Source organism: Anas acuta, chromosome 1 (assembly GCF_963932015.1).
Source record: "Anas acuta chromosome 1, bAnaAcu1.1, whole genome shotgun sequence".
NCBI classification, from domain to species: Eukaryota; Metazoa; Chordata; class Aves; order Anseriformes; family Anatidae; genus Anas; species Anas acuta.
The window spans coordinates 192319881-192336914 of NC_088979.1; the positions used below are offsets into that span (position 1 = coordinate 192319881).

Below are 17034 nucleotides of genomic sequence, written 5' to 3' on the forward strand. Positions count from 1 at the left end.
GCGCGGCTGGGCGAGGCGAAGAGCGGAACGGAGTTCTCCCCCGAGGCCGGGCTAGGCGCTGATGAGCGTGGCGGACGGCCAATAGGATGAGGGAACCGTGGGGGAATAGCCAATGGGAGAGAAGAGGGGGCGGGTCTCTTCCTCAGGCCGGGGCGGCGGGTGCCGCGCCTGCGTAGGGAGGGCGGGGGGGGGGCAGGAGGAGGAGGGGATTTCGTCGTGTCCCTGTGGCGGCGGCGCCCGGGGAGGGTCGGGCGGAGGGAGGGGAGATGGAGGGGGCGGCCGGGCGGCTCTGAGCGGGGTGTGGAGCCGGGAGCCGGGCCGGCAGGGCGAGGAGAGGCGAGGGAGGGCGGCGGAAGGGGGCTCGAGGCGGAGAACGAGCGAGCAAGCGAACGAGCGAACGGCCGGGGCTGGGGGGGCTCCCGCTCGGCGGGGCAGGATGAGCCAGGAGGAGATCCTGAGGAGATTCATCCGGCGGGTGCAGTCCATGAAGGACACGGACCACAATGGGGAGGACAACTTCGCCTCCGACTTCATGGTGAGGGGCCGAGGGGGGGATCTCCAAGGGGGGGGCGAGCACCGTGAGGTGCCGTCGGGTGGCCCCCGAGCTGGGCAGGGACCCCCCGTGGTCCCCCACACTCGTAGGGGTTGGCTGGGGGTACCCCAGAATCGGGGGGGGCACCCCCATACCCGGGGGGCTGTCCCCATACCCGGCGGGTACCCCAATAACAGGGGTATGGGGCCATAACGGGGTTATCCCTGTGAATGGGGCTGGCCCCATAACCGGGGGGTAACCCCATAACCGAGGGGGTAACCCTGTAACCGGGGTGTATCCCTATAACCGGGGTGTATCCCTATAACCGCCCCCCTGGGGGTGATGAGCCCCCATTCCCTGCTCAAACCCCTCCCTAGGGGGTTGCTCACGCTGAGAGGCAGAATTAAACCAAATTAACCAGGAGCCCCCCCCAGCAGATGAAGGGGGCAGAGGAGGCTGGGGAGGGGCTGAGGGGGAGCCCCTCTCGTTGCCGGCCATTCCTACCCCTTCATCTGCCCGTTGAGCCCCCCTGCTCCCTCCCAGGAGACGGGTTAAATGCCCTGAGCCTCCCTGGGAGGGATATTCCCCTTCCCTTCCCACCAGCTCCCCATCCCCCATGGCAGCCCTGCCTGCATCCCTCGGCCTTTCTTCCTCCCAGCCCAGCCCAGCTCCCCGCCAGCCCCTGCCCAGCGCGGCGGTGTGCTGGGGAGAAGGGGGGCATTCAGCAGAGGATTTCCCCCTTATGCCGGCTCCGTTTCCCCCTTTTGATCAGGCTGCGATCCCGCTGGAGGCCATCTGCCTCCTGAATCGCACAATGATTGGGATCGAGCAGCCCCGGCGAAGTCCCTAAAAAGCAGAGAAAAACCCGGCTGGACCCGCAGGAGAGGGGAAAGCGAGCATCCCCCCCCCCGGTTCGCCTTATTATTATTATTATCATTATCCTCTGGAGCAGTTCTGGGATCAAACCCCTCGGCCAGCCTTCGGAGCTGTCAGCCTTCCCTAATGGTCCGGGAAGAACAAAAAAAAAAAAAAAAAAAAAAAAACGGGATGGAAATGTCGCATCGGGGCTGCGGATGTTGCGCAAGGGCTGGGAGAGGGCTGCGGGAGGAAACGGGGCCGGGGAAGGGCAGCCCCGGGCCACCGAGCTGCCAGGGGCTGGGGCAAGCCCAGGGCAAGCTCAGGGCAAGCAGCCGGCCTGTGGGAAAGGCAGAGGGAATGGGGGGAGCCGAGGGACTGCCCCCGAGTTGGGGCACGGCTCTAGGGCAGCAGCATCCCTGGGTAACGGGGAGGTTAAGGGATGGGGCAGAGCCCTCGGTAAGGGATGGGTTTGGTGATATAATTGCTATTACACGCACGCTGACATCTAGTACTGGGGAGTCTGGTTCACGTGGACCAGAAAGGGTGGCCTAGAAAATGCAGGGCTTCTAATATCTCCTCTGTTAAACGCTGTATGAATTAGATCCAGTAATCAGCTGCTACCATTTCAGGTCTGATAAGCAGCCTAATGTATGCAGTGGGACTGTAACAAAGCCTAAACAATAGTTTTGCCATCCTGTCTCCTAAATAGTCCACGCTCTGTATGGAAAAGTCGGTTTGGTTTCTGTTCTGTTCCTGACAGCGCATTGTTTGTGTAGCTTTTGGTTGTGGAGCCCTGAGCTTTCCCTTTGCTCTCAGAGCAGTAAGGAAAGCATGCTGCTAAAAATGGGAAAATAGGGTCACGGAGACCAACTAGCTGGGCGTTTCAGGGAAAAGGTGTACTGCCTGCAGAAGTGTTAAATGCTTTGGAAAGGATCACGTTCAAGATTTCTTTTGTGCTATTAATGCTTTCTGTTTCCAGCCTGCATGCTGCTTCTGCATAGGAAGTGATAGGGAAACCAGGAAACCGGGATGCTGCTCTCTGTCAGAAGTGTTCCCGTCAGTCTCAGTATTCACCTGCATGTACCAAAGCAGATACAGATTAGCGTAGCAATGAGAATCGTAATTACCAATTATTTTTCACTGAGGGCATGTCATTTGCTGTTGTGTTTGTTGGTTTTTGTTTTGTTCTTTTTTACAGACCAATGCTTAGATACTCATTATAATGATTGGAGAGAGGAGGGGAGATGAAGGGGGTAAAAAGCTTCTGTATTATCTTTTCTGTAGGTTCCAGTAGTGATTTTCTGGGGAGGAATTATGTTCTCATTTAAGTGCAGGATGTATTGTCGCTGCAACGCAACGGCAAGTGTGTAGAAAAGGAATTGCTGTTACTCATCGCTTCATTTCCAAGTCAAAATGGAATCTAAAAATAGGAGAGGAATACTGAGTGAATGCAATTGAAAACAGTTCTTTATTTTCATGTCTTTATCGCCTTTGACTGCGTTGAGTAGCTGACTTAGAGAATTATATTTGGGACCGAGTGAATGAACTAAAGGTGCTTGACAGACAGGTGCCATGGAGCTCTGGAAGAGGTGGTAGGAGAGCTACAGCTGTGTGCAGGTAGGCTGTGGGTGACTGAAGGCTTCTGCTTAGCCTGGCTGAATGTTACTGAAAGGCCATAGCACAGATAAATATGACTGCTACTTCATAGTGCCATTGACATCCCTGAAGACATGTTCCACTCGGAAGGTGGAGGGGTGACTTAATTATTTATTTTCCTTCTTGCAAGATAAATTACACAGCGTAGGCACCAATAACGAGCCTTTTACTGGCAGTCAAATGTATTTAATTTTAATTAGTTTGCACTGGAAAGTAAGCAGGACTTTATTAGTAGATCACTTGAGCATTATGGGTGCACACAATGAGGTGGAAATGAAGTGTGTCGTTTGGCAGCAGCATATCGCTCATTTGCCAGTGGGTCTTGCCAGTGAGCTCTCCTCTGTGGCTCTAGGGGCAAGTGGGCATTTCCTAAAATTATGCAGGTTGGGTCTGGCCAATGTATGGTTAAAGTACATCAAAGCTGACACCGGTATTAGGGCAAAATGGAGTACAGATTGCTTCCTTGTGTTGTGTCGTGCATTGTATTGTTGTGTGTTCACAAGCAGTCTGGTCTGGATTCTGAATTCCTTCAATGAACAGGACTCATCTCAAACCAGGATTGCAATTCCAAGGTCCATGTGGAGCAAACAGTTCTAGCTTCCAGATTTTAGGCAGACTTCTATAAATACTGTTGCTGGTTTACATTTAATGTGTTCACATTTATGCAGTAATCCAGCAACAGTGTTCTCCTACTGTAATTGCTATCGGTTCTCTGAGGTAGATTGATATCATTACAGGACAACTGAAATATGAATGGTGAAAAGCATTTCGTTTAAAAAAAAAAAAAATCATTTTTTTCAAATGTTTTGCAGAGTATGACAGTTTGACCTAATATTTGGAGTTATACCCCTGGCTAATCTGTTCTAATGGAGCACAGAGAATGGCTGAAGGTGTTTCTGGCTTTTTTGAGTATTCTGTAGGAGACCCCTGGCTGTCTTCTGTTTAATCCATCTAAGCTAACTCATAGGTTTTGAGATATTGAAGAACTTGTGCTGTGTTCTACAGTATGAAGGGGATTTTGAATGGGCCATTCATTTGAAGTGGATGAAAGGTAGACTTTATGATAGACGCCACTCTTAATCTCTTGGTTATTTTATTTATTGATTTTTTAAAAAAATTATTTTTAAATACTGTTGCCTCTTTTTTGGTGGAAAAAAAGGGGAGGTGGGATGTGCTTTACTTCCAAGGATCACGTCTAAAATACCTGAGATGAGGCTACTAAAAATGAAATAACAATCTAGGCTGCTCTAAATTACCAATCAAGGTGACTGAGATATGTAGTAAAAGTCCATGTAATAATGATAAACACACCATGGATTTTGTTCTAATTCCTGTAGTGTCTAATACAGCATTAAAGAGATCACAAATAATACACTCAATTGCAACCATAGCACTTAGGAAAGACCCTTCTTAAAAGTTTGTCTGTATATTAATGTGCGTTTTTGTAAACTTTCTTGATTTAAATACCACTGATGTATCTCTGGTGTATCTGTGAATGTACTTTTCAATTTTATAGAGCAAATATATAATCAGGAAAATTAGTAGAGAAGGGTAAGAGTGCTATGCCTCCAGAATTACATTACCAATTACTTTTAAGTTCTCTTAAAAAATAAATCAATGTCTAGACATGTATTTTTTGTGTTGTTTTCTAGTATTTACTGTCTGAATGAGTCTCTTGCTGTAACATAATCTGAAACATGAACTCTCTGCTTAGGCTTCATCCTCTGCATCATAAAACACATGGTGCCCTTTGAAGAGAAATAATTTCTATCTGCTAAGGCTAAAGTAGGAAAAACACTCGGGTAGAGTCAGCTAGGCTTTCACGAACAGGTTAATTGTTATATATATATATCTGTATATATATTTAAGATTTAAAAAGTGATTGGTGTAAAAACAAGTTCTGGGGAAAATTCAGGTAACCTGGGGGGATTTTGAGCAACTGTCACCAGTTCTGAGCACTTGTCTTCCTGCGAGCATGCTCCCAGGGTTGATGGCCTTGGGGAGAAGGATGGTGAGCATGCGGTGCAGCGGCATGCTGCGAGGAGCTCTGCTCTTACAGCTGTGCAATGGGTCACAGGCAGCTGGGGCAGCGCTTTGAAGGGCTTGCAACCTTAAAATTTCAGAGTCGAAGTTGTCTCTGGTCTTGTTCGTCTTCCATATTAGGCATTACTTTGAGTGTTAATGTGTTTTTGAAGTGTATTCCTGCTAGCTGCGTTTCATTGACTGCCGTTGGTTTGGTCGGGGGTGTGGGGGGAAAAATTACTTCATTGTGAGCAATGCTAAGTCATACGGGCCGGCCATAAAGCTCCATTTATGTAGGCTACTTCTGGCTGGAGCAATACGACTGAATAATATTTTCAGTAACCCTTAACTTCAGAAGCTTCTGGAATTTGGTGAAATGCTGTTCTTGAAGTGTTGCACAAAATGCAACTTTCTATGAACACCAGTATATTTAAACTTTTTTTTTTTGTCATCTCCTGAGGAAATGAGTGCTGCTGCTGCTGCTGTTTCCAAGATGCCACTCTGAATTTTCCTAGGGGTGGCTGAATACAACCACAGAGCTCCTGTAGTCACCCTGGGGTGTAAGAACTTGCAAACTTGGCCTAAAGTTGCCGGTGTTCTTTCAGGCAGATGAAACTAAAACAACGTGGTTGGGCAACGCTCTGGGTTTTGTCAAATAACTTGCATGGTAACAAGCTCTGTTTGCTCAGCCTCTGAAGACAGCAGCATGCAAGTCTCCTGGTCTTATGTACTCAAGGTTTGTGTACTGATTTGGGATATTATTAAAAGATTCAGGAGGAGCAAGTGATAATCTTGACCTTGCACCTTGTGGCATACAGCACTCATCCTAAATTATTTAAATGACGTGTCAGATACTTAGCTTTTAATATGCTCTCAGTCCTACAATAATTTTGGTGTGTGTATATATATGCATATATATATGTACACGCTCATATATATGGCTATATGTAGATAGATGCAGAGAGAGAAATCTGTAGGTACATGTCTCAAGTGACCACAGTTCATCTATGCTGGGCTCCATAGGCCTGGAGCTCTACATACGTGCAGATACATGTGTATATATACACATTATTGTGCTTATATCTATATAATTTCTGCAGAAACAATTTATATTACACAGGAACAGTTTCTTGTTTTGAGGTGTACATAACTAACCTTAAAACTGATATGTTTGGGGTGTTTCTGCTGTGTAGTGTTACTGCCAAATGTAACTCAGCAGCTCTGCAGCCCAGGAGAGGTTAATCTGAATACCTGCTTATCTCATGTGCATACATTTGCCAATAGGAAGTTTTTAATAGTTAGGGCCAAAGCTTTTCCGATTCATCTTAAAGGCCTTAATTTGTCATAAACAGAAAAGCGTTTGATTTTCTTGCCTGTCAGTATGTGAAATTGATGGATTTTGTGCTGAAGGGACTTGCGCTGCTCCAGTAGTGCTGTAATATGTTCAGTATGTAGGGCACTTCAGCACAGGGAGAATAGTAACACGTTTGTTAGTGCTGGGGGAAGACAAAACTGTGGTGGTGCCTTGAGTACACAGTCTTACAACTAAAGTCAGAGCCCGGATGATGATTTTCTTGGTTTCTTAAAAATCCTCTTTACTTAGGGAGAGGCAGCAGTGTTAAAGGTCAGGTGTGGAAATGAGCAGAGCGTAAATTAACAGGTAGAGGAGAAGCTCTTTGTGCTGCTAGGTAGTACAGTGCTTGTATCCTGGTGTTTTCCCTGGGCTGGTGGCACTCCTGCTATACTCCGCTGCTATGGTCATGTCCCATATCTATCCTGGGATAACTCAGCTGTGCATATTTGCTGTAAGCAAGGCATGGATATGCATTGCCATTTCTATTAACTAGCAAGTGGAAGTTGGAAAGGGGCTGAGCTCCTTGTTTTCCTGCTTCATCAGACAATAAAACTTACCAGTAGAAACTTAACTCATTAATTTGTTTCAGAGAGATCTGGTCAGAGTACATCCGTGAAGGAGGACACTCTGATCCCGCTGTGGAGTTCTTGATCCAGAAGCAGGAGTCACAGGGTGCGGCTGCTTTGGTGGATCTGTCTCAAATCCTTCTGCACCTCCCCGGAGTGATGCCATGTTCTGACCCAGTGCCACCAGGACAGTACAAGAATTAAGCTAGAAGCCTGACTAGGAAAGCTGAGAGCACAACAGCGAGTTAAGCAAAAGATTAGGAGGAGAAAAGCGTGGTGAAGCCCATCAGAGCTTAGGACCATCCTTCTAGGCTGGGAACCACTGTTTCATAGTATCTTTCAAGAGCCTGTCAGGATGATTAAGTCTCTGTGAGATTTGCATTGGAAAGTTACAGCTTGTATCTCAGAGGACCTCTGCTAGCTACTCTCTTGCCATGCACTTTAGCTGTGTAAGAATTTTGTTCATTCTAAAAAGAGAAGGTAGAAAAATTCCCCAAAGGTACTGGATAAATAGAGGTATAAGTGGATGACCTAGTTTGTTTGACCTGATTTTTCCTGCTATCTTGCTACAGACTGAGATTTTAATTCCTTTAAAAGGTAATTTTGTTGGTGGTAACCACTTTGTGGGAAGGCTTACGGCCATCCTGGCTTTAATGGAAGTACCTTTTGAAAGAAAGGCTTAGAATTAGCAGCTGTAAAAAGTAGCCAGCGACTAGAAGGAAAGGAAAGATAGAAGAAGGAAAAATAAGTAGCTATTATAAGAGGACTGAAGCTATGAATGATGTTGTCTCATGAACTGAGAGGTCCATGAGAACAAAGGAACAAAAGCAACTAAAGATAAGTTTCATTCATTCGGATTGCTAGAAGGAAGCATCAGCAGTTTGGAAGGAAGTTCTGCCGCGATACTTCTGACAGTTAATTGTGTTATTTATTTTACTTCTGAGCTCCCTTAATGTAGTAAAACAATTGAATTGGCTGGATTTATTAATGTGCCATGGGCAACTAAATCAGGGGACTGAAATTAGTAAGTGCTGTATGAATTGGTTGTCGTGTCGGTTTTTAGTTCACTGGCAGAGATATCCAACACAGTTCAGTGGTCATAAGCTTCTCCATGTAATTTGGGTTCCTTTCTATTTGGAGGAAGAGTTATAGCCTTAGTTTTGCATATGTTGGAGAGCAAGCCTTGATTCTTGAAACTAATATATCTCAGTAACGTTTAAGTGTGTCGTGCTACTAGTTTTGTGTCTAAACTAATGGGCTGGAAAGCGTCAGTCTCCTACGGGGTAATTAACTTAGTTAAAGCCATATTGCTTTAAAGAACATATGCACGACTTTAATCTCTTACTTCGTTAAAATACTGAACTTGCAAATTTTAAACAAACTTGTCTTACATTAACTTCCTTCTTAAGTAGTCTTTTAAGTTCTAGCTGGCGGTGTTTATTTTTCTAAGGTCAGTGTTTTGGTGGTGTCGTCTTGAACAATTTTGCATCTTGTTGCATTTGTCTAGTGGATCTGTCTTGTCTTGTCATTCTTATTGGCACATGTGGATGACATCTGCTTTTTGTTTTTATCTAAAAACACACAGATGTCTTGTACCCTTTGTGATCGCAGGAAACGCAGCCTCTGCATGGATCAGTGAGATTAAGAGCAGTTCTTATTTTGGTTCTGGAAAGGCAGATGACCATCTCTCAGCTGTGCAGCAGGGCTACAATGGAAACGAGGGGCCAAGACTTCTTATTCAAGACAAAGCTAACAAAGGAATATCAACGGGAGGCTCTAAAGATCATGGCACGTGATTGGCATGGTCTGGTCTTCATGCTTTTGTTGGGAATGGGCTGGTAGCTTTGGTAGCAGAGCTGTACTGTATATATCTGCTGTCAGGTCAATGCTGGGGATGAGAACTCCATTTCTGTGCTGAGCTGGATGTCTGCAGCTGTGTAGACAAGACTCTAGTCCATGAAGGCTTGGCTGGACTTCAGAGACCAGTAGGCATGCCTCCAAGCTACTCACCACCTTCGAGAGTTTCAGGGGGCGGTTGGTTCAGAATTTTAACTTCTGTTCCATTGTTTGGTTTCCCGGATAGATGTTGGCTTTCCCTGCTGTTAGTATGGTGTTAGTCTTATCTGATACTTCCTCTGGTGGTACTTGGAGGACACAGCTGTCTGTGAACGACTGGTTCCCAGTTCAGATGATGTTATGTGGGTGTCCTGTCCATAAGTGTTCAAGGGACTTGCCACGTACATAATGCATCATGCTGAAATGCCTCCTGCTGTGGGAGCTGCACAGCTCTTGAGAAGCACAAGTGGTGTTCCCCACAGCTTCTAAAAGCACTTTGTTCCACTCTGCTCCTAAGTGGTTCACTTCTCATTTGACTGTATTTGACTCTCTAATGCATAACTGTGTGGTGGAGCAGTGCCTTTTTCCCCCAAGGCACTCGGTGTCCTGGTAACATGCGTGGTGCCTGCATGTAGCTTCCTCCTCGCACAGCTTTTATTAGGTTTGTTGCCCAGTATTTGTTCAGTCTTTGCACAGAACTGAATAATTGCCATAAAAAGCTCAACAAACAGCACAAGTGATATGAACAGGGCACTGCACTTAGATCATGGCCACCTTGGATTCATAAGGTGGTGACTTGGTGGTAAATGCATTGGGTTTTGTATTTTTGCAATGTACTGCTGCTGCTTCTTTTTTTTTTTTTTTAACTGATTTTCTACATGTGGAAAGGCAGCCTTAAATCTGTTTATTTTGTACTTCAATCTTTGCCCTCTTATATAAAAAACAGGATTGCAAGGCAAAGCTCTGCTTTCGTTATTAGTTACTGCCTCTTACATATTCTGATAATTTTAGCAAGCAGGTAATTGTTAATTGAAATGAATACAGGTGTCCTGTAGGAGCACTCAAGGGAACAATTTCGCTCAAAATAAAACTGGAAAATGAAGCCCTGTTCTAGAGGGAAGGGTATATGTAGGTTAGTTTAACTGCTTCAAGAACTGGGAATTCCTGCAGAAACAAATTTAAAATAAATTGCCTCTCGGGCAGCAGCCCTGTTGCACAAACTGTTAAAGGAAGGAAATAATCTCGTAGATATTGCGAGTCTCCCTAGATCGCTGTAAGTATCTTTTCTTTCACAGTTGTTTTTTTGGTTTTCTTTGAGACTTCCATTTTTAGCAGCATAGGTGGCTACCCAAAGATGTGTTTTTATTATGACCAAACAAAAAAGTAAAACGAACACTAACTTGTTTCCTGTGAGGTAGCATAAATATAGCTGCGTGCGAATGTGAATGGAGAAAAATGACAATCATTTTAGGCAGGAAAAGTACTTGAGCCTCTCACTGCAATTGACTTATAGTGAAGAAATGCCTTATTTTTATAAAAAGCTTTATTTTTCTGTTATTTCCACTCTTAGCAGAGTAGGCCCGGAAGGGGGATGTGTGACCTATTCTGCCTTCTTTAACAGCTTTTTTGCCATAAAATACACCAAAGCTCTGGGCACAAGTCAGTTCTTCAAGCTGAATGTTCTGCTGTAAGTTGTCATCCTGCTGGATGCTCCGTCTTGCAGGCACTCACAAAACAATAATCACAGCCTTTTTGTATTTTCCTCTATAAGTGGAAGTTTTTCAAAGGCTGTTCCATAGAACTGCTGTGGGAATTACCATGAAATTGTTGTAATATTCTGTAGAAACATTGCACCGGATGCGCTTTAAACTGGTGCCAGATATTTTCTTAATATTTTTATGAACATGGTGAAATTTGACCTTTCAGTTCTTTTTTTAATTATCGTGAAAATGCTGCCTGCAAGTTATTTAGAACTTCAACTTACTATTTCTGTTGTTCTGAAAAAGAAAAAACAGGTAGAAACCTGAATACATGAAACTGGCAGAGGGAAGAAGCCTAGCTGTGTTTTTACAAATTACATGAATCTGCAGCTTGTAAGTGAATGATTTAAACTGAGGGACCAGTAAAACTGAAATAAAGGTTCATATCCTAATGTCAACAGGCTGTTGCAATAAATCCATTTACAAACTGCCATTTCCTAAGGGGAAATATTTACCGTTAAAATGCTGGCCAATTCTGTGTCTAATTCTAATACAGAAGATCCTGAAGGAGTGCTCGGGTTTGCCCGTTTGTACATTAGTACAGATGACAGCATTTTGGGTGCAGAGCTATAGCAACGCATCCTTCGAGCATTTAAAAAAGCATCACGCTGTTTAAGTTGGTGATTGTGTGAAAACGAAGGCAGCATCCTGTTTGTACAGCCGTATAGCATACATAATAGGCTTCCCTTCCTGTATTCGTAGAAAAAATGCTCCATGGCTGCTAAAGCAAGGCAGAATGATCATCCCGTGAAAAAACTGCGTGCGTGTCTAAAACCTCAGTGATTATTACCTTGTTGTACTTCTAGCTCGTACAGATGAAGATAACTTCCAAATGTATTAAATGTGCATCAGGCCAGGATGCATTTAGGTTGAGAAAAGCAGTAGCAAAGTAAAAAGAGAACTCAGTCAGGGATATAATTAAGTAGTGAACTGACTTATTTTGAGAGAGACGGTACCTTGAATTAAACGCGACCGTGGTTTTGGTCAGGTGAAAGGGTCTAATAGGGCTCGTCAGGGGGTCACTGGAATTAGTTCCAGTAAATAAATGCAACAGCGAGTTCCTTCTGTCCTTGCATTTCAGTGCCGTGTCCTTTAGGTGTGATGGGGCTGTAGTAATGGCACTATAAAACCTGAAGTCATGAGTTCCTTGAGTCGTACTCGTGTAGATTTTCCAGCTGCTGTTCCTTGCAAACTCTTCCAAGAGAAGTGAGAGTCACAAAAGAGTCAATATTTACTTACAAGATTCGTATGATTATTTTTTCCTTTTTCTGTTAACATAACAGATTCCTGCTAGTGTGCTGGTGGAATTTATTGTTGACTGGCAACAACTGAAAACATGAAATGCTCTGTTGAGAGGAATGTAGCCCACCAGCTCGACGTGCTCAAAGTGAAGATTCGTTTGGATAGAGCTTGTGATTTTGTGCTTCCCGTGTTAGGTCAGCGTAGTGGGCATGTCGGTGTCACATGGAGTGGAAAGTATATAAAAATAATGTGGCTTATAAACTGGGCTTGTGAATGCCTCCAGAAGGAACAGTTTGTTGGTGAACTCAGCTTATGCGGTGTGTCTGTTGAAGGGCATCTCCTGCAAAAAATTTTCTTCCATGGCATGGTGGAAATGCTGGTGCTTGTGGGCTTCCTTTTGCCTTCCTCTACGGCTGTCTCTTGATTTATCTTGAGGTTGTTGGATCTGGCTTCTGAGCACTGTATAAACAAGATGCCCTTTGGGAATTGTACGTTTCTGTCAGCCAGTAGTTGGATCACCCCGGCGAAGTGTGTCGTTTTCCACTGGGCTTAGTACGTGTGTCAGATCGTACGCAAATTACAGCCTGTGTATTTGATTCAGCACATCTCAGCTCAGAGCTGTCTTGGATATTTTGGTTTCATTCTGCTTCTGAAGGCTTCTCTTTTCCTTTCCACTTTACTCCTATTCTTACCACTGTAGTGCTGGGATGGCTTCCTCATATTTAAGCCATCGGTTGTTACTGTTTTGGGAATGGTGATGCCATTGCGGGGCGAGTGGAAGAGAGTGGAAAACGGTGTGAATGAGTTCAATGTCTTTGTCCATCCTCATCTTTGTCTTCCTTTAGCCGGGAAATTCTTCAGAACAAGCATTAGCTTATACAGGTTATGGATTTAAGGAACTGAAGGCAAGTAATTGTAGTGTAGTTTGGTACCCTTTTCAGCTGCGCAAGCATTAATTGCTTGATCAGTTGTTGGGTTATAATAAGAGGGAAGGTAATGAGTCTTTTTTTTTTTTTTTGTCCTGTTTGTTTTACTGAACTAAATGGCCCATGTACAGCTGGCTGCTCTGTTTGAGGGTGGTTTTAAACTCAGTACAGAACAGCTTAGCCATGCATTTTGTTGGTTTTATTATCCTTTTCAACAGAAAGTTAGCTTGCAAATGTTGTTTAGCTCTGATCGACGTGTTTAATAAGTAAAAATCTTAGTGTATGAGCTCTGGACAGTGAGGCAAGAAGCCTGGGAAGCAGGACAGTGAAGCTTAACCAGACTAGTAAAAAGCAGCTTCAGGGACTGAAATGGCTTCTCCAGAGTTATTGTGAATGTAAGTCTGTTTTTTGTCTCAGTTGGGCTTTCTTTATTTGCATTGGAAAGGGCCTTGGTAAGAATCATCATGCACACTCTTCCCTATCAGTTTTCATGTTACGGCCTGTTCATTTCACCAGGATTAACTTTCCAGTGTTAGCATTGGACCAGTCAGTTGCTTATGGATCTGTCTCCTCACAAAGAGGAGCCCTAATATTGAACCATATTGTCCAAGCTTGGTTTTCACCAAGGTTCCCAAAGAACTCATTTGACTATCTTGAAATAAACGTTAAAACCTGGCAGCTACAAGGGTGCAGTTGACACACAGAGAACAGCAGTGCAGTTTGCACTGGGGTCGTGGTGCAACCTTCTCTCAAGCAGCGTGTGCATCGGCGTTCAGACACGAGGTGCTGCTCGCCACAAGGCATGCTGTGTCCTGGTGAGACGCTGATAAATCACTGCTGCTGTGACTGGATTCATTTTGGCCGCCCTGTAAGCCTTCCTGTAGTTTGCATTTTAAAGCCAGGAGGTAGTAATGCTGCATGTCTCATCCTATTACTTGTCATGCACTTACTGTCTCTTAAGGACAAATGTGTATTCCTGTCTGGGCTCATTAGCATTAATTGCCATTCTCCTTACCCCCTGGAATACTGATGCGTGATGCTAGAAACTGGGAATGAGAAGAAGGTGGCCTTTAAGGGAAGGCAGCACACAAGGATTAAGGAGGCGAGAGCTTTAGAAAAATGCTGCTGTTCTTTAAAGTCAGGCTGCAGCAGATGCTTAACTGGCTGTTGAAATGAAATCGAGGTATTTTAAAACTATTGATTTTTGTTTGGAGTGCTGCCTCTTGCATTGAGGGAAAATAAGGTTGAGAAAACTGTGTCCTACTTACTTAAAACATTTTACTAAGTGTGGGGTGTTCTGGTATTTGGAAACAATTTTTTCACCCCAATCCAAACTGCACACATTATCTAGTTCATTTCCTTGCCAGAAATACTGTAGTAGGCAGTAACCTCGTTAGGATTTTAGAGGTTTTATTTTTTGCTGACTGAAGATTTACCTGTTTTCAAACCAAAAAGCAAGTCAAGTAGATATTTAATGAGTATAAATAGCAATGCAACCTCTTTCATATAAGTTATTCAGTACTATGTAGCATCACTTTCCTTCTTTTTTTTTTTTAAACAAAAAAGAAACCCATGCTTTGCTTGCTTTTACTATTTCCTATCTTAATCTAAAATTCTAGATTCCATTCTTTCTTGTCTAGCCTTTCCAAGCGCAGCTGTGATAGATCTGTTCTGAGGAAGTAACTGTAATGCAACTTTCCTCGTTTGCTCTATTTCATCTACTTATTTTGTCACCCTGAGGAGCCGTGACTGGTGGTTTCACAAACTTTTCCGTTGGCTAAAAGTGTAATTAAGTGTTGGTCCTCTGATTTTGACAGCTGTAAGTTCAGTGCTCTGTAAGATGCTGTAAATTTCAGTTGTTCTTTCAGGAGATCAAAACTTTGTTGATGGAGAAAAAAAGCAGTGAAGAGCAAAAGCTTTAGGAGGATACAGTCAAAGGCAGGAGATGCCTTCCTATTTCAGCTCGCTAAAATGCAGCGTCAACTCCACAAGGTATTTGCAGCTTCTTTGCGTTAGCAGGTTAGCAGCCTGCTGCTCGTTCTGCAATGCATGTTGAGCAATCCACCGAGCTGAAAGAGGCAGCAAAAGGGTAGCAGTTCTGTTTGTGCCAGGAATTGTCACCAGTATTTGCAATCAAACAAGGCAGAACTCCAGTTTCTGCAGACAGTGGGCTTTGTGATGCTAATCTGCCCGGTGTCTCTCCTGATTTGTTGGCGGCCGTAGTTTCTCACCCTGTCACCTTGTTAATTCTGTCTTTGGCTTCCGTTTTTCCAGAGTCAGAATGTGAATTTGACCACAGCTGTAGTATTTTCTGAGAATTTTTTTGAAATGTATCTATAAACAGAGAAAGGAGGCATTTGGTATTGAGCAACTTTCCTGTTCCTAGATGGGCCAGCGTGGGCTGCAGCCAATGTCAGTAGCAAGTTAGAATAAAAGCAGTATTTGGGCTGATATGGGGAAGGAATTGTAATAAAGGAGATTAAAGTCTTAGGGGAAAAAAAAAATAAAGAGAAGTGAAATAAAAGGCTGAGGAGGAAAATGTTAAAAGTGTCTGGGGCAACTAGTAAGTGACTGATACGTAAAATCTTAAAATTATTGTATAAATAGCAGCTGTAAAAAAAAACATAGTAAAAAGAGTCCAGCTAAAACCTTTGCCTGCTTGTGGGTATAAAACCAGTGTCCTACCAGTGGTTCATTGTGTCAGGAGTTGGACAGCCTGGAATTGACATGGGAGGGAGAGAAGTGGGTGAGTGCAGTTTGTGCACTTACTGCTCTAACCACAGACCATATAACTTTGTTAAAACCTGAAGTCAGCCATCGGAATTGTATCCAAAGTGGTTACTTTCCTTTAGATTACCTCTGTGATTGGCCTTTAAAATGTAAAGGCCTAGAATCTACTTCTGCTGTTTTATCCTATTTTGCAATACCTTAAAATAGGAAACTGAAGAGTTCCATCAAATGTCATGAATCCATTCGCATTTGTAACTTAGAGGGTTTTGATGGCATCTAAATATTTAAATACAGAATAATTAGTAATGTAATTACATAATAATCAGCTTAGAAGGAAGTATTGCTTTGTGAAAGTTATTTTTTGCTTTGTGAAGGCTGAGGTGATAGGCCTGTTATTTGAACAAAGTAAATGAGTTGAATATTAATAACTCTAATTGTGGTGTTTGGGACAAAGGAATAATATGAATGACGTTATCTTAGGCTGCCTGGAAAGGATCTTAAGATGTTGTAAATATTTTTAGTTCTGGCTTGTTTAGTGGCATGTAAATAAGAATCTGCTGGGCGTTGCAATAAGTGTGATTAACTGGGGAGAAAGGTGAGTGGGTGACTGCGCTGCTCAGCCGTGCCTCTGCTGCCTTTGACCAACCACTGGTGGCAGGGTGTAAATAAGACTTCTAGGAAGTGTTATCTGAGTTGGTATTTGGTCAGGATGTTTCCAGTATTGTCTTTGTTTTGAAGGGCCACTTGTTCATTTAAATTGTCAAAGCAATTGGCTCTGAAAAAGACAGAGCAGCTCACACAGCGTTCCTGTGGTGTGTGTGTGCACCAGGGAAGAAAACCCTGAAATTATTTCCATACTGAGGACAGTTTGGGGATTTCTTTGGGTTGACAGCATACGAACAAAGAGGCAAAACGGTACAAGATGGCTCAGACAAATAGGAGCTGGGTAGAGGGAACACTCCCTTGAAAGTAACTGCCTTACAGAACATGGACAGTGAAAGTGCTATGGAAACTATCATAAGTACACCTGTGGTATTTGGGACAAAGCAGCAGCATCAGGGAGACTGTATTATGCTGCCTGGAAGGGATTTTAAAAAAGAAATCTGTTGCACGTAGTTAGCAGTATGTGTATTGCACTGAGAAGGAAGAGGAATAGATGAATTTTTGAATCATAGGGTATAATATGGTTTCTTTCAGAATATTAAATATCAGAATATGAAATATCAAATGTGCTCCTAGCCTAACACTTTATTCTGGCTAATAAATACTGAGAGAAAGAAAGAAAAGAAAGCATCCTCAGTTCAGTCAGTCTGCCACTGAGAGGGCTCCCGGGGCAGTGGGAGGTGGCGCTGCCCAGAGCATGAGACAGGCCCTGTACTGCTTGCAAATGCTTTACTTTTTTAGCTCTGTATAATTTCCTTTCATTCAACTTCCTCTTTTTTTTTTTTTTTTTTTTTTAAGTTCCCATTTCTAAAGGGAAAAGTTGTGGTAAACTTTTTTTTCTTTTTTTTTCCTGTCTGGCAAGGATACCAAATACCACTGGGGGTGGTTC

The 17034-nt window shown here is 43.6% G+C and overlaps 1 protein-coding gene across 1 annotated transcript in view; it reads left to right on the top strand.

Moving 5' to 3' along the window:
* The first annotated feature begins 213 nt into the window (after positions 1-213).
* Positions 214-17034, top strand: part of PTPN12 (protein tyrosine phosphatase non-receptor type 12) — a 75567-nt gene continuing 58746 nt past the window's right edge. The window contains exon 1 of the mRNA XM_068669875.1: positions 214-535. Within this exon, the coding sequence (XP_068525976.1) occupies positions 437-535 (99 nt within the window). The 5' untranslated portion in view covers positions 214-436. The remainder of the gene's footprint in view (positions 536-17034) is intronic.